General features: G+C 44.1%; 1 protein-coding gene across 5 annotated transcripts in view; it reads left to right on the top strand.

The window, feature by feature from the left end:
- LOC137640123 (rhodanese domain-containing protein CG4456-like) overlaps window positions 1-17,839 on the top strand; it is a 40,647-nt gene that overhangs the window by 6,590 nt on the left and 16,218 nt on the right. For all 5 annotated transcript variants that reach the window (XM_068372600.1, XM_068372602.1, XM_068372603.1 and 2 more), the window contains 2 exons: window positions 1,034-1,146; window positions 9,749-9,868. In XM_068372600.1, coding sequence (XP_068228701.1) covers window positions 1,035-1,146; window positions 9,749-9,868 — 232 coding nt within the window. In that variant the 5' untranslated portion in view covers window position 1,034. The remainder of the gene's footprint in view (window positions 1-1,033; window positions 1,147-9,748; window positions 9,869-17,839) is intronic.

Here is a 17,839-nt window from a genome sequence, read left to right as displayed (position 1 = left end):
GAGGTGACAATCGTACAGGCAGCCCTAGACAGTAGTGGTTCTCCACTCAGGTTTTCATGTCCTGTTCGACTGTCCCCATCCTTTGACGAGAACTCTGACGATCCCATAGTTAAATTCCAAGGGATCATGGAGAGACCTTCTTTTGCAAGAAGTACAGAAAATGAAGGAAAAGAAGGGTATAGAGGATATCTTGGAAGGTTTCCCAGGTTTTTACAGCAACATCTTAGGGTAGAATCTGAAGTGAGGCTCGAGAACCATTATGGGCCTTTCTTGGTTGAACCAGGCTAATCTTGCAAACCTGGTTCAAGATGGAGACTCTAAGCAGAGTTAGCCAGGAAATGCGTCAAAAGAACTTTCATTTTTTAAACCTTGCTCGTAATGCGGTTTCCCACCCACTGACCACTATTGCTCAGGCCATTGATCTCTCGGATGCTCAAACCTACAGGTTCACAAAGTGACATGGCTTGCATCCCACGCTTACTCTGCTTGGATGTGACAATCTTCTTGTAAAGAAAGAGAGTTTGTATTGGAACAAATGACAAATTTGAAAGTAATTTTTATTTTTCCTCTATACCAACCTGAATTTCTTTAAACATATAGTATTTGTCCTGCCATCACCTTCCTCAGTAAGTCCTAGGCAGTCAAAAGTAGTTGAGGTAGCGTGAGAGTGCCAGCTGAGTGGGAGCCTCTCCTGGTACCCCTGCTTGCTAGGGAGATGAGATCGAGTGCCACTTCGCTTGAGTTTTTTATGGCTGTGAACACCTAGCTATGCTGAGTTACTCCTTGTAAAGAACATCAAACCAAACTTCTGGTTTGTATAGTTAGGAAAAATGCAAATTAAAGTACTTTCAAATTTGGCATAATTGAAAAGATGTCGTTGCAAGGGTGGCTTTTCATGGGAAAAAAAAAAGAAAAACGTATATGAAACAGCAATCTATTTTATTTTAATTTTTTTTTTTCAACTGAATTTATATGAAAAACCTGCATTAAATTTTTCAATGATTAAATTTTAAATTTCCATACTTCTTTTCAGGATGAATGTCATAAAGAATTTTTCACGTATCATTGGTTCAAGGCATTTGGTGAAGCCCTCATTCTTTGCAGATGCACCAAAGTGCTTTTCAACCAGTTTCACCCTACTGCCAGGTTTGTTAGTCAAGTATGTTTTTTAATACAGTATGCTTGATGCCGTTGCAAGTCTTTTCTTTTTCGCAATTAGTCAGGTTCATTATGTTTGAATTTTAATTTTTGTTGGATTTTTGTGGATTATGAAAATATACATTTTTGGAAACCTTTTAGTACAGTATAAGCACATTTAAAAATAATTTTTCAAATTTTCCCTGGGTGGCTGCCATCTTGGGTTTTACAAAATACCTGCCATGAAAAAATTTTTCATCAATATTGGAGCTTATAAATAATCTTTAGTTTTTATTTTGACAGCTAAACTACCATTTTCAAGGCCAAAGAATCCATTTCTCATAGTTGCAGATGTGTTGAGACATTTGGTATAGCAGTTTTAGCAAATGTTTACCAATTTCATAAGACAAATTAGTCATTATGGTATACTAAGTAAAGCACCAACCATAAGGATATGTTTAGTGGTCTGATTATTGTAGTAGGTCTCTCTTGTGCTGGACATAGTAGGAGCGAAGGCCATTGTATATGGTGGCAACTGTGTTGAGGTCCAACAAAGGCTGCAAAGCTATACAAAGAACGCAAATTGTACAAATCAGGGAGTATCGTAGTTGCTGTGCAAGTGCAACCAAGACTAAATCCAACAGGCCAGAGACAGGCACTCTCATGACCCTGTTAGGCACTGCATGACGATACGCTTGTCCGTTCATTGCTATAAGCTCAAGGGCTCCAGCAGGGAAAATATCCTAGTGAGGAAAGGAAGTAGACTGAATTGTGTGCCTGAGTGTATTCTCAAGCAAGAGAACTCTAACCCACATCAGTGAAGACATGGTACGAGGCTATGGCACTAAGACTAGAGCTATGGTTTGATTTTGTAGTGGATTTCCTTGAAGAGATGCTTACCATAGTTAAAGATATTTTTTCAATATTAAACTTACCCGGTGATCATATAGCTGTCAGCTCTGCTGCCCGACAGAAAAACCTAAGGACGAAATACGCCAGCGATCGCTATACAGGTGGGGGTGTACATCAACAGCGCCATCTGTCGAGCAGGTACTCAAGTACTCGATGTCAACACAGAACCAATTTTCTCTCTGTCGTGCCACCGGCAAGACCTATTGAATACGCTGTTGTTTTCTGGATTGATTTTCACGTTATTTGGTGAAGTATTCATTTCTGGTTATTAGCTATCGCTGTGCAGAAGTTATCTTCAATACTTCCTTGCATTCTTTTTTGGATTTTGGATTATTTGTTGACGACTTGGATAGATTTTGAATTCCCCCCTTTGACTAATTCAAGATGTCTGACCCTTCTCAAGTCCCCAAGTACAGGAAGTGTAGCGCTAGGGACTGTTCTAGGCGTCTTCCGAAGGCCTCTATCGATCCGCACACCGTTTGTTCCAATTGTAGGGGTAAAGCCTGTCAATTGGAAGATCGATGTGAGGAATGCGTTGGGCTTTCGGAATTCGGGTTTCAAGAATTCCTGAAATATGCACGTAGGCTAGAGAAGGATAGGATCAGGAGGAGTTCGTCTCGCTCAATTGATTTTTCCTCTCCTCATGCCCCTCAACCTATTCCTTCCCCTGTAGTGGTTGCACCCGACCCCCCTGCTAGCTCTCATCAACCTTCAATGGCAGATATGATGCATGCCATCCAGGCTCTAGGTGAGAGAGTCGAGTCATTGGCGAATGACCGCAATCAACTCATGGCTGACGTCAGGGAGTTGAAAGGTAAAAGTGCAGTGGGAAGTGAAGTGAGTGTCAGTGCAGTGAAAAGTGTCAGTGTTACACATGAGGGTGCGTCTGTTCGTGCCTGTCGTCCTCCCAGTCCGGGACCTCTTGCAAGCTCCCAAGCCCAGGGGAGAAGCAATGTCGTACGACCAAAGGGTTCGACAGGCTTTAATCAGCGGACAGACGTTCCCTCCGTGGTTTCGGACGTATCTTTCCTAGATCGTCCCACCCACAAGAAGACGAGTGAGCCCGTTCATTCCTCGTCTGCGGAGGAGGTTTCTCGACAGTAACGATGGACCAAGGTCTCACGGCCTCTTAAACGTAAGGTCCCTTCCGAGCAAGTCCAACGGCCCAGGTGTAGCCACTGGGTCAGTTCGGACTCGCTGCAGTCCTCCGACGACTGCACACCTCCTAAGAGAGGCAAAGTGGTACCGCAACAGGCAGTAACTCCGTCTGTTGCCGCACCCGCTGTTTTAGACCCTAAGTCACAACAGACAGTAACTCCGTCTGTTGCCGCACCCGCTTTTGTAGACCCTAAGTGGTCTTTGCTGCAGTCTATGCAGACTCAGTTAGCTGCTGTTATGCAGGAGTTTCGTACGGAGAAGGTTGACGCTGCACCCGTTAGCCTACAACCTGCCACGGTTGTGCGCCCAGCAGACGCTGAGGCTGCCTGCTCCCACACTCCAGCTGTGAGAGCTCCTCAACCCATGCGCAGTCGACCCTGCCAGACGCATGCCGACGTTCACAGACGCACGGAACCCTCCGTTGCCGTTCGTGAGCTACCCCAACAACAGGAGGGTGGAGTTAAGCTGCCGTGTTTTGACGCGGTGCGTCAGCCTCCGCAACCCACGGTGGTCTCCGCTATCCTTCCACAGTCGGGAGTAGACGCTTTGCGCACCCACTCGGCTTTGGTTGTTGCCAGTTCTCAGACTGACCAACAGTGGCATGACGTTGGGTCCAGTGCAGCCACGCATGCACCCGTGCTGCCGGACTCAGCCGTCCAGCTTTTACCTACTCCGTTGCCTCTTCCTCCTCAACATTCAGATGATGGAATCTCTGATGATGACGAAGCTGCACATCTTGACGACCAACACTCGGACATCGAAGAACCCAAGACCACGCCTCCCTCCTTAGACTTTGGAAAGTGCTGGCGCTGTTCAAGGATTTATATCCGGATCAGTTTGTGTCTGCAGCACCACGCTCGCCTCCCTCTGAGTTCGCTTTAGGCATGCAGTCAGCAGCACCTGCCTTTACGAAGCTCGTACTCGCTCGCTCGTCCAAGAGAGCTTTAAGGGTACTGGGAGAGTGGTTGCAGTCCAAGAAGCAACTTGGGAAGACATCCTTCATGTTTCCCCCGGTCAAGCTTGCTTCCAGATCTAGCGTCTGGTATGCCACGGGAGAAGTTCTCGGCTTGGGAGTTCCTGCCTCTGCCCAGGGCGACTTCTCAAGTCTGGTAGACTCTCCCCGCAGGCTGGCTATGAGACGCTCCAAGATTTGCTGGACTCCTTCGGATATGGACCATCTTATGAAGGGAGTTTTCCGTGCATTCGAAGTCTTTAACTTCTTGGACTGGTGTTTGGGAGCGTTGAGCAGGAAGACCTCCCCTTCTGATAAGGAAACTTCCATGCTCATTATGTCCTGCATGGACAAAGCCATACGGGATGGTTCTAGTGAGCTTGCGGCTTCTTTCGTGTCTGGGGTCCTCAAGAAGCGGGATCACCTTTGCTCCTTCTTGTCAGCTGGAGTCGCCCCATGTCAAAAGTCGGAGCTTATGTTTGCTCCACTCTCGAAGTGTGTCTTCCCTGAAGAGTTGATCAAGGAGATTGCTGCCTCCTTGATCCAGAAAGACACCCACGACCTGGTGGCGTCATCCGCACGCAAAGCCACCCCTTTGCCCTCCGTGCCTAGACCCAGGATGGACACTCCAGCGTCAAGGTTCATTCCGCCCTTTCGTGGCAGAGCCTCCAGCAGAGGAGGTGCTCGTGCCGGAAGTCAACGTGGGAGCAAGAAGAAGGGTTCCAAGTCCTCTAGAGGCAGAGTCTGACTGCCACCTTCTTCAGACAGCAGTGGGAGCCAGGCTCAAAAACTACTGGCAGGCCTGGGAGAACAGGGGCGCAGACGCACAGTCTGTGAAGTTACTCAGGGAGGGGTACAGGATTCCATTCTTGCGCAAGCCCCCTCTAGCAACAACTCCCATCGACCTCTCTCCCAGGTACAGAGAGGAGGACAAGAGACTAGCTTTACAGCAAGAGGTGTCTCTCTTACTACAAAAGGGAGCGGTAGTCATAGTCCGGGTCCATCAATCCCCGGGCTTCTACAACCGCCTCTTCTTAGTGCCGAAGAAGACAGGAGGGTGGAGACCGGTGCTAGACGTCAGTGCTCTGAATGTCTTTGTCACAAAGCAGACGTTCACCATGGAGACGACAAAGTCGGTTCTAGCATCGGTCAGGAAGGAAGACTGGATGGTCTCGTTAGACCTAAAGGACGCTTACTTTCACGTCCCCATCCACCCAGATTCCCAACCTTTTCTAAGGTTCGTTTTCGGGAAGGTTGTATACCAGTTCCAAGCCCTGTGCTTTGGCCTAAGCACGGCACCTCTAGTTTTTACCAAACTGATGAGGAATATTGCCAAATTCCTGCATTTAGCAAACATCAGAGCCTCCCTCTATTTGGACGACTGGCTTTTAAGAGCTGCGTCAAGTCGTCGCTGTCTGGAGAATCTACAGTGGACTCTAGATCTGACCAAGGAATTGGGTCTCCTGGTCAATATAGAAAAGTCCCAACTCGTCCCATCCCAAACTATAGTATACCTAGGAATGGAGATTCAGAGTCAAGCTTTTCGGGCTTTTCCGTCGGCCCCCAGAATCAGTCAAGCCCAAGAATGCATCCAGTCCATGCTGAAGAAGGACCGATGTTCAGTCAGACAGTGGATGAGTCTGATAGGGACGCTTTCATCACTGGACCAGTTCATCGCGTTAGGGAGACTCCACCTCCGCCCCCTTCAATTTCACTTAGCTGCTCACTGGAGAAAGGACAAGACGCTAGAAGCGGTCTCGATTCCTATTTCCGAGAAGATGAAATCGTCACTGACTTGGTGGAAGAACAACATTCTCCTCAGGGAGGGTCTGCCACTGGCTGTTCAGACCCCCGACCACCTTCTCTTCTCGGACGCATCGGACACGGGCTGGGGTGCGACATTGGACGGTCGGGAATGCTCGGGCACGTGGAATGCGGTTCAAAGCGAGTTGCACATCAACTGCAAGGAGCTACTGGCAGTTCATCTGGCCTTGAGAAGCTTCAAGTCCCTCCTTCTAGGCAAGGTGGTGGAGGTGAACTCCGACAACACCACAGCCTTGGCGTACATCTCCAAGCAAGGAGGGACTCATTCGATGACGTTGTACGAGATCGCAAGGGACCTCCTCACCTGGTCAAGAGATCGAAACATATCCCTAGTAACGAGGTTCATTCAAGGCGACATGAATGTCATGGCAGACCGCCTCAGCCGGAAGGGTCAAATCATCCCAACAGAGTGGACCCTTCACAAGAATGTATGCAACAGACTATGGGCCTTGTGGGGCCAGCCCACCATAGATCTGTTCGCAACCTCGATGACCAAGAGGCTCCCAATTTATTGTTCACCGATTCCGGACCCAGCAGCAGTTCACATAGATGCCTTTCTTCTGGATTGGTCCCATCTAGACCTTTATGCGTTCCCCCGTTCAAGATTGTCAACAGAGTACTGCAGAAGTTTGCCTCTCACGAAGGGACAAGGTTGACGTTGGTTGCTCCCCTCTGGCCCGCGAGAGAATGGTTCACCGAGGTACTGCAATGGCTAGTAGACGTTCCCAGAACACTTCCTCTAAGAGTGGACCTTCTGCGTCAGCCGCATGTAAAGAAGGTACACCCAAGCCTCCACGCTCTTCGTCTGACTGCCTTCAGACTATCGAAAGACTCTCGAGAGCTAGAGGCTTTTCGAAGGAGGCAGCCAGAGCGATTGCTAGAGCTAGGAGGACATCCACTCTCAAAGTCTACCAGTTGAAGTGGGAAGTCTTCCGAAGCTGGTGCAAGTCTAAATCAGTATCCTCAACCAGTACCTCTGTAACTCAGATAGCTGACTTCCTTTTATACCTAAGGAAGGAAAGATCCCTTTCAGCTCCCACGATCAAGGGTTACAGAAGCATGTTGGCAGCAGTCTTCCATCACAGAGGCTTAGATCTTTCTAACAACAAAGATCTACAGGACCTCCTTAAGTCTTTTGAGACCTCGAAGGAGCGTCGGTTGGCCACACCAGGTTGGAACTTAGACGTGGTACAAAGATTCCTTATGTCAGCAAGGTTCGAACCACTTCAATCAGCCTCTTTAAAAGATCTCACTTTGAAAACTCTTTTCCTCGTCTGCTTAGCAACAGCTAAAAGAGTCAGTGAGATACACGCCTTCAGCAGGAACATTGGATTTACATCTGAAACGGCTACATGTTCCTTACAGCTTGGTTTTTTAGCCAAAAACGAACTTCCTTCTCGTCCTTGGCCCAAATCGTTCGATATTCCAAGCCTTGCTAATTTGGTTGGAAATGAACAAGAAAGAGTACTATGCCCGGTAAGAGCTCTTAAGTACTATTTGAGACGTACTAAGCCATTACGTGGACAATCAGAAGCTTTATGGTGCGCCATTAAGAAACCTTCTTTACCAATGTCGAAGAATGCAGTTTCTTATTATATCAGACTTTTGATTCGAGAAGCTCATTCCCATCTGAATGAGGAGGACCATGCTTTGCTGAAGGTAAGGACACATGAAGTTAGAGCTGTCGCAACTACAGTGGCCTTCAAACAAAACAGATCTCTGCAGAGTGTAATGGATGCAACCTATTGGAGAAGCAAGTCAGTGTTCGCATCATTTTACCTTAAAGATGTCCAGTCTCTTTACGAGAACTGCTACACCTTGGGACCATTCGTAGCAGCGAGTGCAGTAGTGGGTGAGGGCTCAACCACTACATTCCCCTAATCCCATAACCTTTTTAATCTTTCTCTTGAAATGCTTTTTATTGTTGTTGTTTGGGTTGTCCGGAAGGCTAAGAAGCCTTTCGCATCCTGGTTGATTTGGCGGGTGGTCAAATTCTTTCTTGAGAAGCGCCTAGATTAGAGGTTTTGATGAGGTCCTTTAGTATGGGTTGCAACCCTTCATACTTCAGCTCCTAGGAGTCGCTCAGCATCCTATGAGGATCGCGAGGCTCAGTAAGGAAGACGTACTTAAAAAAGGTAGAGTAATTGTTCAAGTCTACTTCCTTACCAGGTACTTATTAATTTTATGTTTGTTATTTGGAATAACTGCTAAAATGAAATACGAAATACTTAGCTCTTAATGTTAACATATATGCTGGTCTCTACCCACCCCCCTGGATGTGAATCAGCTATATGATCACCGGGTAAGTTTAATATTGAAAAATGTTATTTTCATTAGTAAAATAAATTTTTGAATATACTTACCCGGTGATCATAAATTAAAGGACCCACCCTTCCTCCCCAATAGAGACCCAGTGGGCCGAGGAGAAAATTGGTTCTGTGTTGACATCGAGTACTTGAGTACCTGCTCGACAGATGGCGCTGTTGATGTACACCCCCACCTGTATAGCGATCGCTGGCGTATTTCGTCCTTAGGTTTTTCTGTCGGGCAGCAGAGCTGACAGCTATATGATCACCGGGTAAGTATATTCAAAAATTTATTTTACTAATGAAAATAACATTTTTTCACCCTTACCCAGTGGAAAGTAGCCACTGAACAATCAGTGAAGAAGAATTTTTCAGTTTAATGTTTTTGTATATGAGGAAAGAGGAGATTGTGAAAAAAAATAAGCCATAGGCCAAAATATTCAGTGTATGCGTAGGCAAAGGAAAAAGGAACCATAAATCTGGCTTGTCAAAGGACCCAATAACTCTTTAGCATAGTATCTCAATGGGTGACTGGTTCCTTGGCCAACTAAAATGGGGCAGGTTAGGCATGAAGTATTATCCTTAATTGAAAACTTAATTTCTGAGCTTCCACAAAAGGAGTTAATGATGTTCAGTTCTTAATTACTTAATCAAAACTAAAATTCTAGGGTGTTGCAAAGACAAAGGCTGGAGTGGTATTAGTGGTATTACTGTCATTAGTCCCTCTATAATCAACTAGTTTATCTTTTCTGCTAAAGCAAATCTAACACTAGAAATAACCTCTATTATAGAAACTGCAAAGGAAAGTACAGTATGTCAAGAAGACTTCCTACATTATTCCCCACAAATATTAATAGTTTAATAAACTATCTTGCAAACCCTGTATTTAAAGATTTTCATTTTTATTAGCAGTAATAGTAGGCTCAAACAGTTAATTATATTTACACCAGAGCAAGATTAGGTAACTGACTAGTATTATACTATTCAAAATGTCCTTTAGGTATTGAAGAATTGGAGTCTAAACGAGACTAGAAGTACCAGCCTTTCTTTTTAATAGAGATAAATCTGTGACTATCCATAATAAAAATGAGAGAATTAAGAGGTAAACAAAATCTTGGAAGCATGCTGTCTCCAAATCCTCTAGGGTAAAACAGCATTAGAACTTATCTTAAACGACTTATTAGGGTTTTTATAGCAATAAGGCAAACAGTATGTAGCAAATGGGGTTCTGGTAAAATAAAGTTGTTTGGTGAAAGGGTATTCTGGATTCACACATGGAATGGACTTTGAAGACTCATACATTCGTAGTATGTGTGAAACGTTAACTGTTGTTTTCCAAAGAATTCCTAATAATATATTCTGGTGTAATGGATTTTGTATAGTTTTCATGGTATAAAAATTGCTTTATTAGGTTAATTTTCTTATGGAAATTTTGCAAGTTTATTTTTTTTTATTACAGATATTGAATTTGAAGAACTGAAGCAGAGAGTGGAAAATGATGATATAACAGTGATTGATGTACGAACTCCCAAAGAATTAGCACAGATTGGGATGATCCCTAATTCCAAAAATATCAAAGGTAGGATCTTTATTTTTTTCTGTGAGAATTATTTTTGCCGAGAGTGAATTTTAGTTCTAAGTACAGTAGTAGATTACCGTATTATAACTTGTTTTTATATTCTGGAAAATTATTAATTGCAGTGGGCATGCTGATATTTATATTATAATAAAATGATATTTTAATTATAAAATAAATTTTTGAATATACTTACCCGGTGAATATATAATAGCTGCAACTCTGCGGCTCGACAGAAAACACACTCAAAAAAACTCGCGAGCGATCACTATGAAGGTTGCGGGTGTGCCCACCAGCGCCAACTGTCGGCCAGATACCACTCTTGTATGTAAACAAAACCTTCAATTCTTCTCGTCCCGCTGTGTCTCTATTGGGGAGGAAGGGAGGGTCATTTAATTTATATATTCACCGGGTAAGTACATTCAAAAATTTATTTTATAATTAAAATATCATTTTTAAATATTTAACTTAGCCGGTGAATATATAATAGCTGATTCACACCCAAGGCGGTGGGTAGAGACCAGAGTTAATTATGTTTACTGCGTATAAGCTAAGAGTTTTTTCATTTTGACAGTTATCAATATAACAAAACCAAAATATATAGGTACCTGGTAAGGAAGTTGACTTAGACGATTACTCTGCCTTGTAAGTCTGTCTTCCTCATGGAGCCCAGCGATCCTCTTAGGATGCTGACAGACTCCCAGGAGCTGAAGTATCAAGGGCTGCAACCCATACAACAGGACCTCATCAAACCCCTAATCTGGGCGCTCTCAAGAAATGACTTTGACCACCCACCAAATCAACCAGGATGCGAAAGGCTTCTTAGCCTTCCGAACAACCCATAAAACAATATTAAAAACATTTCAAGAGACAGATTAAAAGGATATTGGAATTAGGGAAGTGTAGTGGTAGAACCCTCACCCACTACTGCACTCGCTGCAACGAATGGACCCAGTGTGTAGCAGTCCTCGTAAAGAGTCTGGACATCTTTTAAGTAAAATGACGCGAACACTGACTTGTTTCTCCAAAAAGTCGCGTCCATAATACTTTGCAGAGATTTATTTTGCTTGAAGGCCACGGAGGTTGCTATATCTCTAACTTCGTGCGTCTTAACCTTAAGCAAACATCGGTCTTTCTCATTCAAGTGAGAATGAGCTTCTCGTATTAAAAAAAATCTGATAAAATATGACAAAGAATTCTTTGACATAGGCAATGAAGGTTTCTTAACTGAGCCCCATAATGCCTCAGATTTCCCTCGTAATGACTTAGTACGAGCTAAATAGAACTTAAGAGCTCTAACAGGACATAATACTCTTTCCAGTTCGTTGCCTACGATCTCTGATAAGCAAGGAATATCAAAAGATTTAGGCCAAGGACGAGAAGGCAGTTCATTTTTGGCCAGGAAACCAAGTTGAATTGAACAAGTGGCTTTTTTCTGTAGAAAAGCCGATGTTCTTACTGAAGGCATGAAGTTCACTGACCCTTTTAGCCGAAGCCAAGCACACTAGGAAAAGTGTCTTGAGGGTGAGATCCTTCAAGGAGGCTGAATGTAATGGCTCAAACCTGTCTGACATGAGGAACCTTAGGACCACGTCTAAGTTCCATCCAGGAGTTGCCAAACGACGTTCCTTAGAGGTCTCGAAAGACTTAAGGAGATCTTGGAGATCTTTATTGTTGGAAAGATCTAAGCCTCTATGTCGAAAGACCAAAGCCAACATACTCCTGTAGCCCTTAATCGTGGGAGCTGAAAGGGAGCAAACCTTTCTCAGATGTAAAAGAAAATCTGCGATTTGGGCTACAGAGGTACTGGACGAGGACACAGATGCTGACTTGCACCAGTCTCGAAAGACTTCCCACTTCGACTGGTATACTCTAATGGTAGAAGCTCTCCTAGCTCTTGCAATCGCACTGACTGCCTCCTTCGAAAAGCCTCTAGCTCTTGAGAGTCTTTCGATAGTCTGAAGGAAGTCAGACGAAGAGCGGGGAGGCTTTGATGGACATTCTTTACGTGGGGCTGGCGTAACAGATCTACCCTTAGAGGAAGACTTCTTGGAAAGTCTACCAGCCATTGAAGTACCTCGGTGAACCACTCTCTCGCGGGCCAGAGGGTAGCAACCAACGTCAACCTTGTCCCTCCGTGAGAGGCGAACTTCTGCAGTACCTTGTTGACTATCTTGAATGGTGGGAATGCATATAAGTCCATAAAAGACCAATCCAGTAGAAACGCGTCTATGTAGATTGTTTCTGTATCTAGGACTGGAGAGCAAAAGATTGGTAACCTTTTGGTCAACGAGGAGGCAAAGAGGTCTATGGTGGGTTGACCCCAAGTAGCCCAAAGACTCTTGCCCACGTCCTTGTGGAGGGTCCATTCCGTGGGTATCACCTGACCCCTCCGACTGAGACAGTCTGCCAAGACGTTCAAGTCCCCCTGGATGAATCTCGTCAACAGGGAGATGCCTCGAATTCTTGACCATAAGAGAAGGTCCCTTGCGATCTCGAGCAGCGTGAAGGAGTGTGTGCCTCCTTGCTTGGAGATGTACGCCAAAGTTGTGGTGCCTCTACCACTTAGTTTCGAAGACGCTTTCTAATATCATCAAGGCCAAGTGGACTGCTAATAGCTCCTTGCCGTTGATGTGCATGCTCTTCTGACTTGAGGTCCACAGACCCGAGCATTCCCGACCGTCCAGGGTCGCACCCCAACCCAAACCCGACGCGTCTGAGGACAACACGTGGTTTGGGTTCTTGACTGCTAGGGATAGTCCCTCTCTCAGACTGATATTGCTGTCCCACCATTTCAGGCATGCCTTTATTGGTTCGGAGACTGGGAATGATACCGTCTCTAATGTCTTGTCCTAGTTCCAGTGAGAGGCTAGATGGAACCGGAGAGGCAGAAGGGGTAGTCTCCCTAGTGAGACAAACTGCTCCAGGGATGAGAGAGTCCCTACGAGACTGTTCCAACTCCTGACTGAATAAACGTTTTCTTTTCAGCATTAGTTGGACTTCGAGCAGGGCTTGACTGCGAATCTCCATCCCCAAATATAGAATAATCTGGGATGGGATCAGTTGGGACTTTTAGGTTGACCACAAGTCCCAACTCCCTGGCCAGACTCAACGTCCAATGTAGATCCTGCAGACAGCGAAGGCTGGACGATGCTCTGAGAAGCCAGTCGTCCAAGTACAGGGAGGCTCGGATCCCCGATAGATGGAGGGATTTTGCCACATTCCTCATGAGCCTCGTAAACACGAGAGGCGCAGGACTGAGGCCAAAGCACAGGGCTCGAAACTGGTACCCCACATTCCTGTAAACAAACCTCAGAAACGGTTGGGAATCCGGGTGTATAGGAATGTGGAAGTATGCCTCCTGAAGGTCGAGAGAGACCATCCAGTCGCCTTCCATAAATGCTGTCAAGACAGCCTGGTAGACTTCATCGTGAAGTTTGTCTTGACAATGAACACATTGAGCGCACTTGCCTCTTACGTACTCCTGCAGTGAACATGGCTGCCAAATCATGGAGCCATCCCTGAGGGACTTGTTCCTGCAGAGAACGTGGCTGTCAGATCATTGGAGCCATCCCTGAAAGCCTTGTTTATGCATGACATAAATGTACAGCAAAACTTCAAAGGCTCGAAAACAGCTGTGAAGTTGACCTGTAAAATCTTGGAGCGTCTCATGGCCAGGCGCCAGGGAGAGTCTATGAGGTTTGAGAAGTCTATCTGGGCAGAGGCAGGAACTCCCAAGCCGAGAACTTCTCTCGTGTCGTATCAGACTCGCTCTATAAGCCAGTTTAAAAGAAGGGAAAGCAAAGGCTGTCTCCCCCAAACTCCTCCTGGTGATAAACCAGTCGCCTAGCAAATGTAAAGCTCTCTTAGAAGAGCGAGAGAGCACTAGCTTATAAAACAACGGCTTCGAAGTAGCTAGGCCTAGTGTAAGCTCTGACGTTTAGGCGAACGAGGAGCAGCAGTTACAAAAAGATCCCGACAAAGATCCTTAAAAATCAGCATGATTTATTTAAAGTCCATAGAGGGCTAAGCAGCTTTAGGCTCCTCTCCGTCTGACAGTCCTCAAGGGAATATCAGTATGAGGGGGAACTGCAACTTCCTCATCTGAAGGAACCTTGTCCGATAATAGCTGAGTCTCAAGCAAGGGAGAGACCTACCGTGGTGGCAATGCTTTACAAGCAGAGTCCACACGCACTGGTGCATTAGTAGCGGACCAGGACGCAACGTCATGTAACTGCTTGACAGTCTGTTAACTGTCAACAACAACAGGTGCGAGAGACCAGGACGCAACGTCATGTAACTGCTTGACAGTCTGTGAACTGTCAACAACAACAGGTGCGTGAGGACGCACAGCGTCCACTCGAGACTGCTTTGACCGCCTAGACTGAGCAGTCAAAACAACTCTAGAATGCGGAGGTTGACGCTCAGCGTCAAAACAAGTCAACTCCGATTGTTAGCGAACGTCCTGAACGTCAACAGGAGCATCAGCAAGTGGCCTAATGTCCAAATGTGGCTGAAAATCCACACGAGACCGCATCGAGTGTGGTTCTAAACAACCTGACTGACGTGACTTAGCTACGCCAACGTCAACAGGACGCACAAAGGAACGTTAGGGTGGCTGAAAGCCAGGATCTCGATGAGATAAACGGCTAGGCTCAACGGACTTATCGGCAGAATAGTCTTCCATAAGGGAGGCAAGCTTATTCTGCATGTCTTGCCGTACAACCCGTTTAGGATCAACGGGAATGGTTGCGGTAAGAGACGAGGGTAACGTCTGTGACCGCAAAACCTTGCCTACAAAAAGACTCTCGGAGTCTGTGTTACGTTTTTGTTAGGCGGCGAGCAGTCTTCCGATGACTGCATAGGGTCAGAGCTGTCCTAATGGTTAAAACCAGGACGCTGGACCTGTCCTGAAAGGACTGACTTTCGCTTAAAGGGCCTCGAAACCTTGTTTCACGGTTTCTTATGCGAAAAGCCTTCGGATGACGAGGAGAAAATCGTCTCTCTCGCCTTATGGTAGGGGTGATCTTGGTAAGATACATCTGATACCATAGAGGGAACGTCTGTTCGCTGATCAAGGCCTCTCGAACCCATAAGTCGTACGACATTACTTCTCCCCTGGGCTTGGGAGCTTGCAAGAGGTCCCGGACTAGGCGAACGACAGGCACGAACAGACGAACCCTCGGTCGCAACACTGATAACACTTTGCGCAATATCACTTTATCACTACGATTTTCTGTTTTGCACTTATTTCACTGAAATCAAATCTTTTAACAATTCACATTAGGTATGAATAAAACTGATTTCTACCTGAAGCACGCAATTCTACCCTCATCAAAAGGTTGTAATTGCGAAATCAGTCGTATAATGCAAGCACATTAATACCAGCAAAAAACAGTAAACATATTTTAAGATAAAAAATTCAGTGGCTGGGGAAGAGACTAAACACTAGTTCATTCAAAACTACGTTTTCAATCTCTCACCGTACATTGCCTTGGGACGAGAATAAAAAACTAAAAACGTTTTATCCTTTCTCCCCGTACAGAGACTAGGGACGAGAGTAACTCGAGAACAACGTTACCCGCTTGGGACGAGATAAAGATCGGAACGTTTTCTCTCCTCTCTCTCCCTCCGTCTCTATCTCTCTCTCTCTCTCTCTCTTGATTTCGCACCTAAGAGAAGAGCCCACTTACGTTTCGTCAAAAAAACAGGTTATTTGACCAAAGGAAAAAACTGAAAGGTTTTTCAATTAAAAAGTTCCTTTAAAATAGAATTTAAAACATTTAAGCTTTGAAAGAAGAATGAACAAAACGTCAGAATCGATTTACTCTTTCTGCAAAGTGAAACCGTGATACTCTCTCTATCGTAACGATAGAGCGCAAACTGCGTAGCATAAATAAACTAAACGTTAGTTCATCTTTGAAACAGTACGAAGACTATTCAAAGAAAATCTTTCATTTAATAAGTTTTAAATCATTAGCTCTTTAAAAGCTATTTACGATTGAAAGGGCTCAACGTTGTTTAACTTCGGTTTCCAAGTTAGGACCGCCTACTCTCAGGAAAGGTCGCATATAAACAAATCATTAAAATTTATTTTGATGTTTATTATAAATGGAAAGCTAATCGAAGAGGCCTAATAAAGGCGGTTGAGATATAAAATATATAGAGGAAAATCTATAATTAATTTATAACGTGATAAGATAATTGCTAAAAGCCTAAACACACTTCTGTCTAAGGGAAGGGTCGGCCATTTAAAAGTCAAAGAAAGTCCATACTCTCTTTGTCATCAAAAATTAAATCTATCCAAAAACGAGTTCAAGATTTAAGATGAAGATAAAACACCTGCACTGCGAAAGCTCAAACCAAAATGAAGTACTTCACCAAATATGTTGAGAAAACTCCAGGTTCTACAGCGAGTATTGATACGTCTTGTCGTCAACGTCGACAGAGAAGAATTGAAGGTTTTGTTTACATACAAGAGTGGTATCTGGCCGACAGTTGGCGCTGGTGGGCACACCCGCAACCTTCACAGCGATCGCTCGCGAGTTTTTTTGAGTGTGTTTTCTGTCGAGCCGCAGAGTTGCAGCTATTATATATTCACCGGCTAAATATTTAAAAATAGTAAATAAAGAAGGCAAGTAATGAAACAAAAACTATATATGCATAATTTATGTAATATAAAATAAAATGACGACATTCTTTGGAATACATAGAGGATTACATAATTGCTAAGGTTACCACTGAACCCAGAATATTTAGTATTAATGGTAATAAGTGCTGTAACATATACAGTAGTACCTACTTTAAAATTATAAAAAAGGAATTTTAAGTAAGCTTTCTTTCACATTTTGAACTTTAATCTGATCAGTAACCATGAAACGTCCTTCCAAAGAGTAACAGTGAGGCCTTGCACTCCTCACAAAGAATTTCTTAATTTATAATAATATTCCCAGCACAATAAAATGAAGATCATGGTCAGCCAAAAGTAAATTCCTTGCACAATCTACGTAGCAATTGCAATCAAATCCGAGAGAAGACTCCTCTGAATCACTAAGATCAAATTAAAAGCAAACAAAAACTTTGACAACCTTGAGTGCACATACACCTACAGTATAACCAAGTTGACATAACACTGAAGATGGCGATAAGGCATGCACAGCATGTTATTGTCAGTAGACACTGTTGGTCCCATTGCTTTTATACAAGCATTAGTATATAGGAAGGAAGGAAAACTTATATTTTTAAATATTTAACTTAGCCGGTGAATATATAATAGCTGAGCCTCCGGCGGCTCGACAGAAAAACACACCAAAAACTCGCGAGCGATCGCTATGAAGGTTGTGGGTGTGCCCACTAGCGCCAACTATCGGCCAGATACCGCATATACATGTAAACAGACCCAATTTTTCTCTGTCGGCCTTAACGACAAGACGTATCAATACTCGCTGTATAACCTGGAGTTTTCTCAACATATTTGGTGAAGTACTTCCTTTTGGTTTGAGCTTTCGCAGTGCAGGTGTTTTATCTTCAACTTAAATCTTGAACTCGTTTTTGGATAGATTTAATTTTTGATGACTTTGGATTGTTTTTTTGGACTTTCTTTGACTTTTAAAAGGCCGACCCTTCCCTTAGTACGGAAGTGTGTTTTAGGCTTTTAGCAATTATCTTATCACGTTATAAATTGTTGTTGTTAACTATATATTTTATATCTCAACCGCCTTTATTAGGCCTCTTCGATTAGCTTTCCATTTATAATAAACATCAAGATAAATTTTAATGATTTGTTTATATGCGACCTTTCCTATTCCTCCTCTAATCCGAGAGTAGGCGGTCCTAACTTGGAAACCGAAGTTAAACAACGTTGAGCCCTTTCAATCGTAAATAACTTTTACAGAGCAAATGATTTAAAACTTATTAAATAAATATTTTTTAGTAAATATTTTATGAAAGATTTTCTTTGAATAGTCTTCGTAC

This window comes from Palaemon carinicauda, chromosome 4 (genome assembly GCF_036898095.1).
Source record: "Palaemon carinicauda isolate YSFRI2023 chromosome 4, ASM3689809v2, whole genome shotgun sequence".
In the NCBI taxonomy this organism is placed as follows: domain Eukaryota; kingdom Metazoa; phylum Arthropoda; class Malacostraca; order Decapoda; family Palaemonidae; genus Palaemon; species Palaemon carinicauda.
The sequence above is the reverse complement of the archived record's forward strand: the minus strand, read 5'-3'. Positions and strand labels throughout refer to the sequence as shown.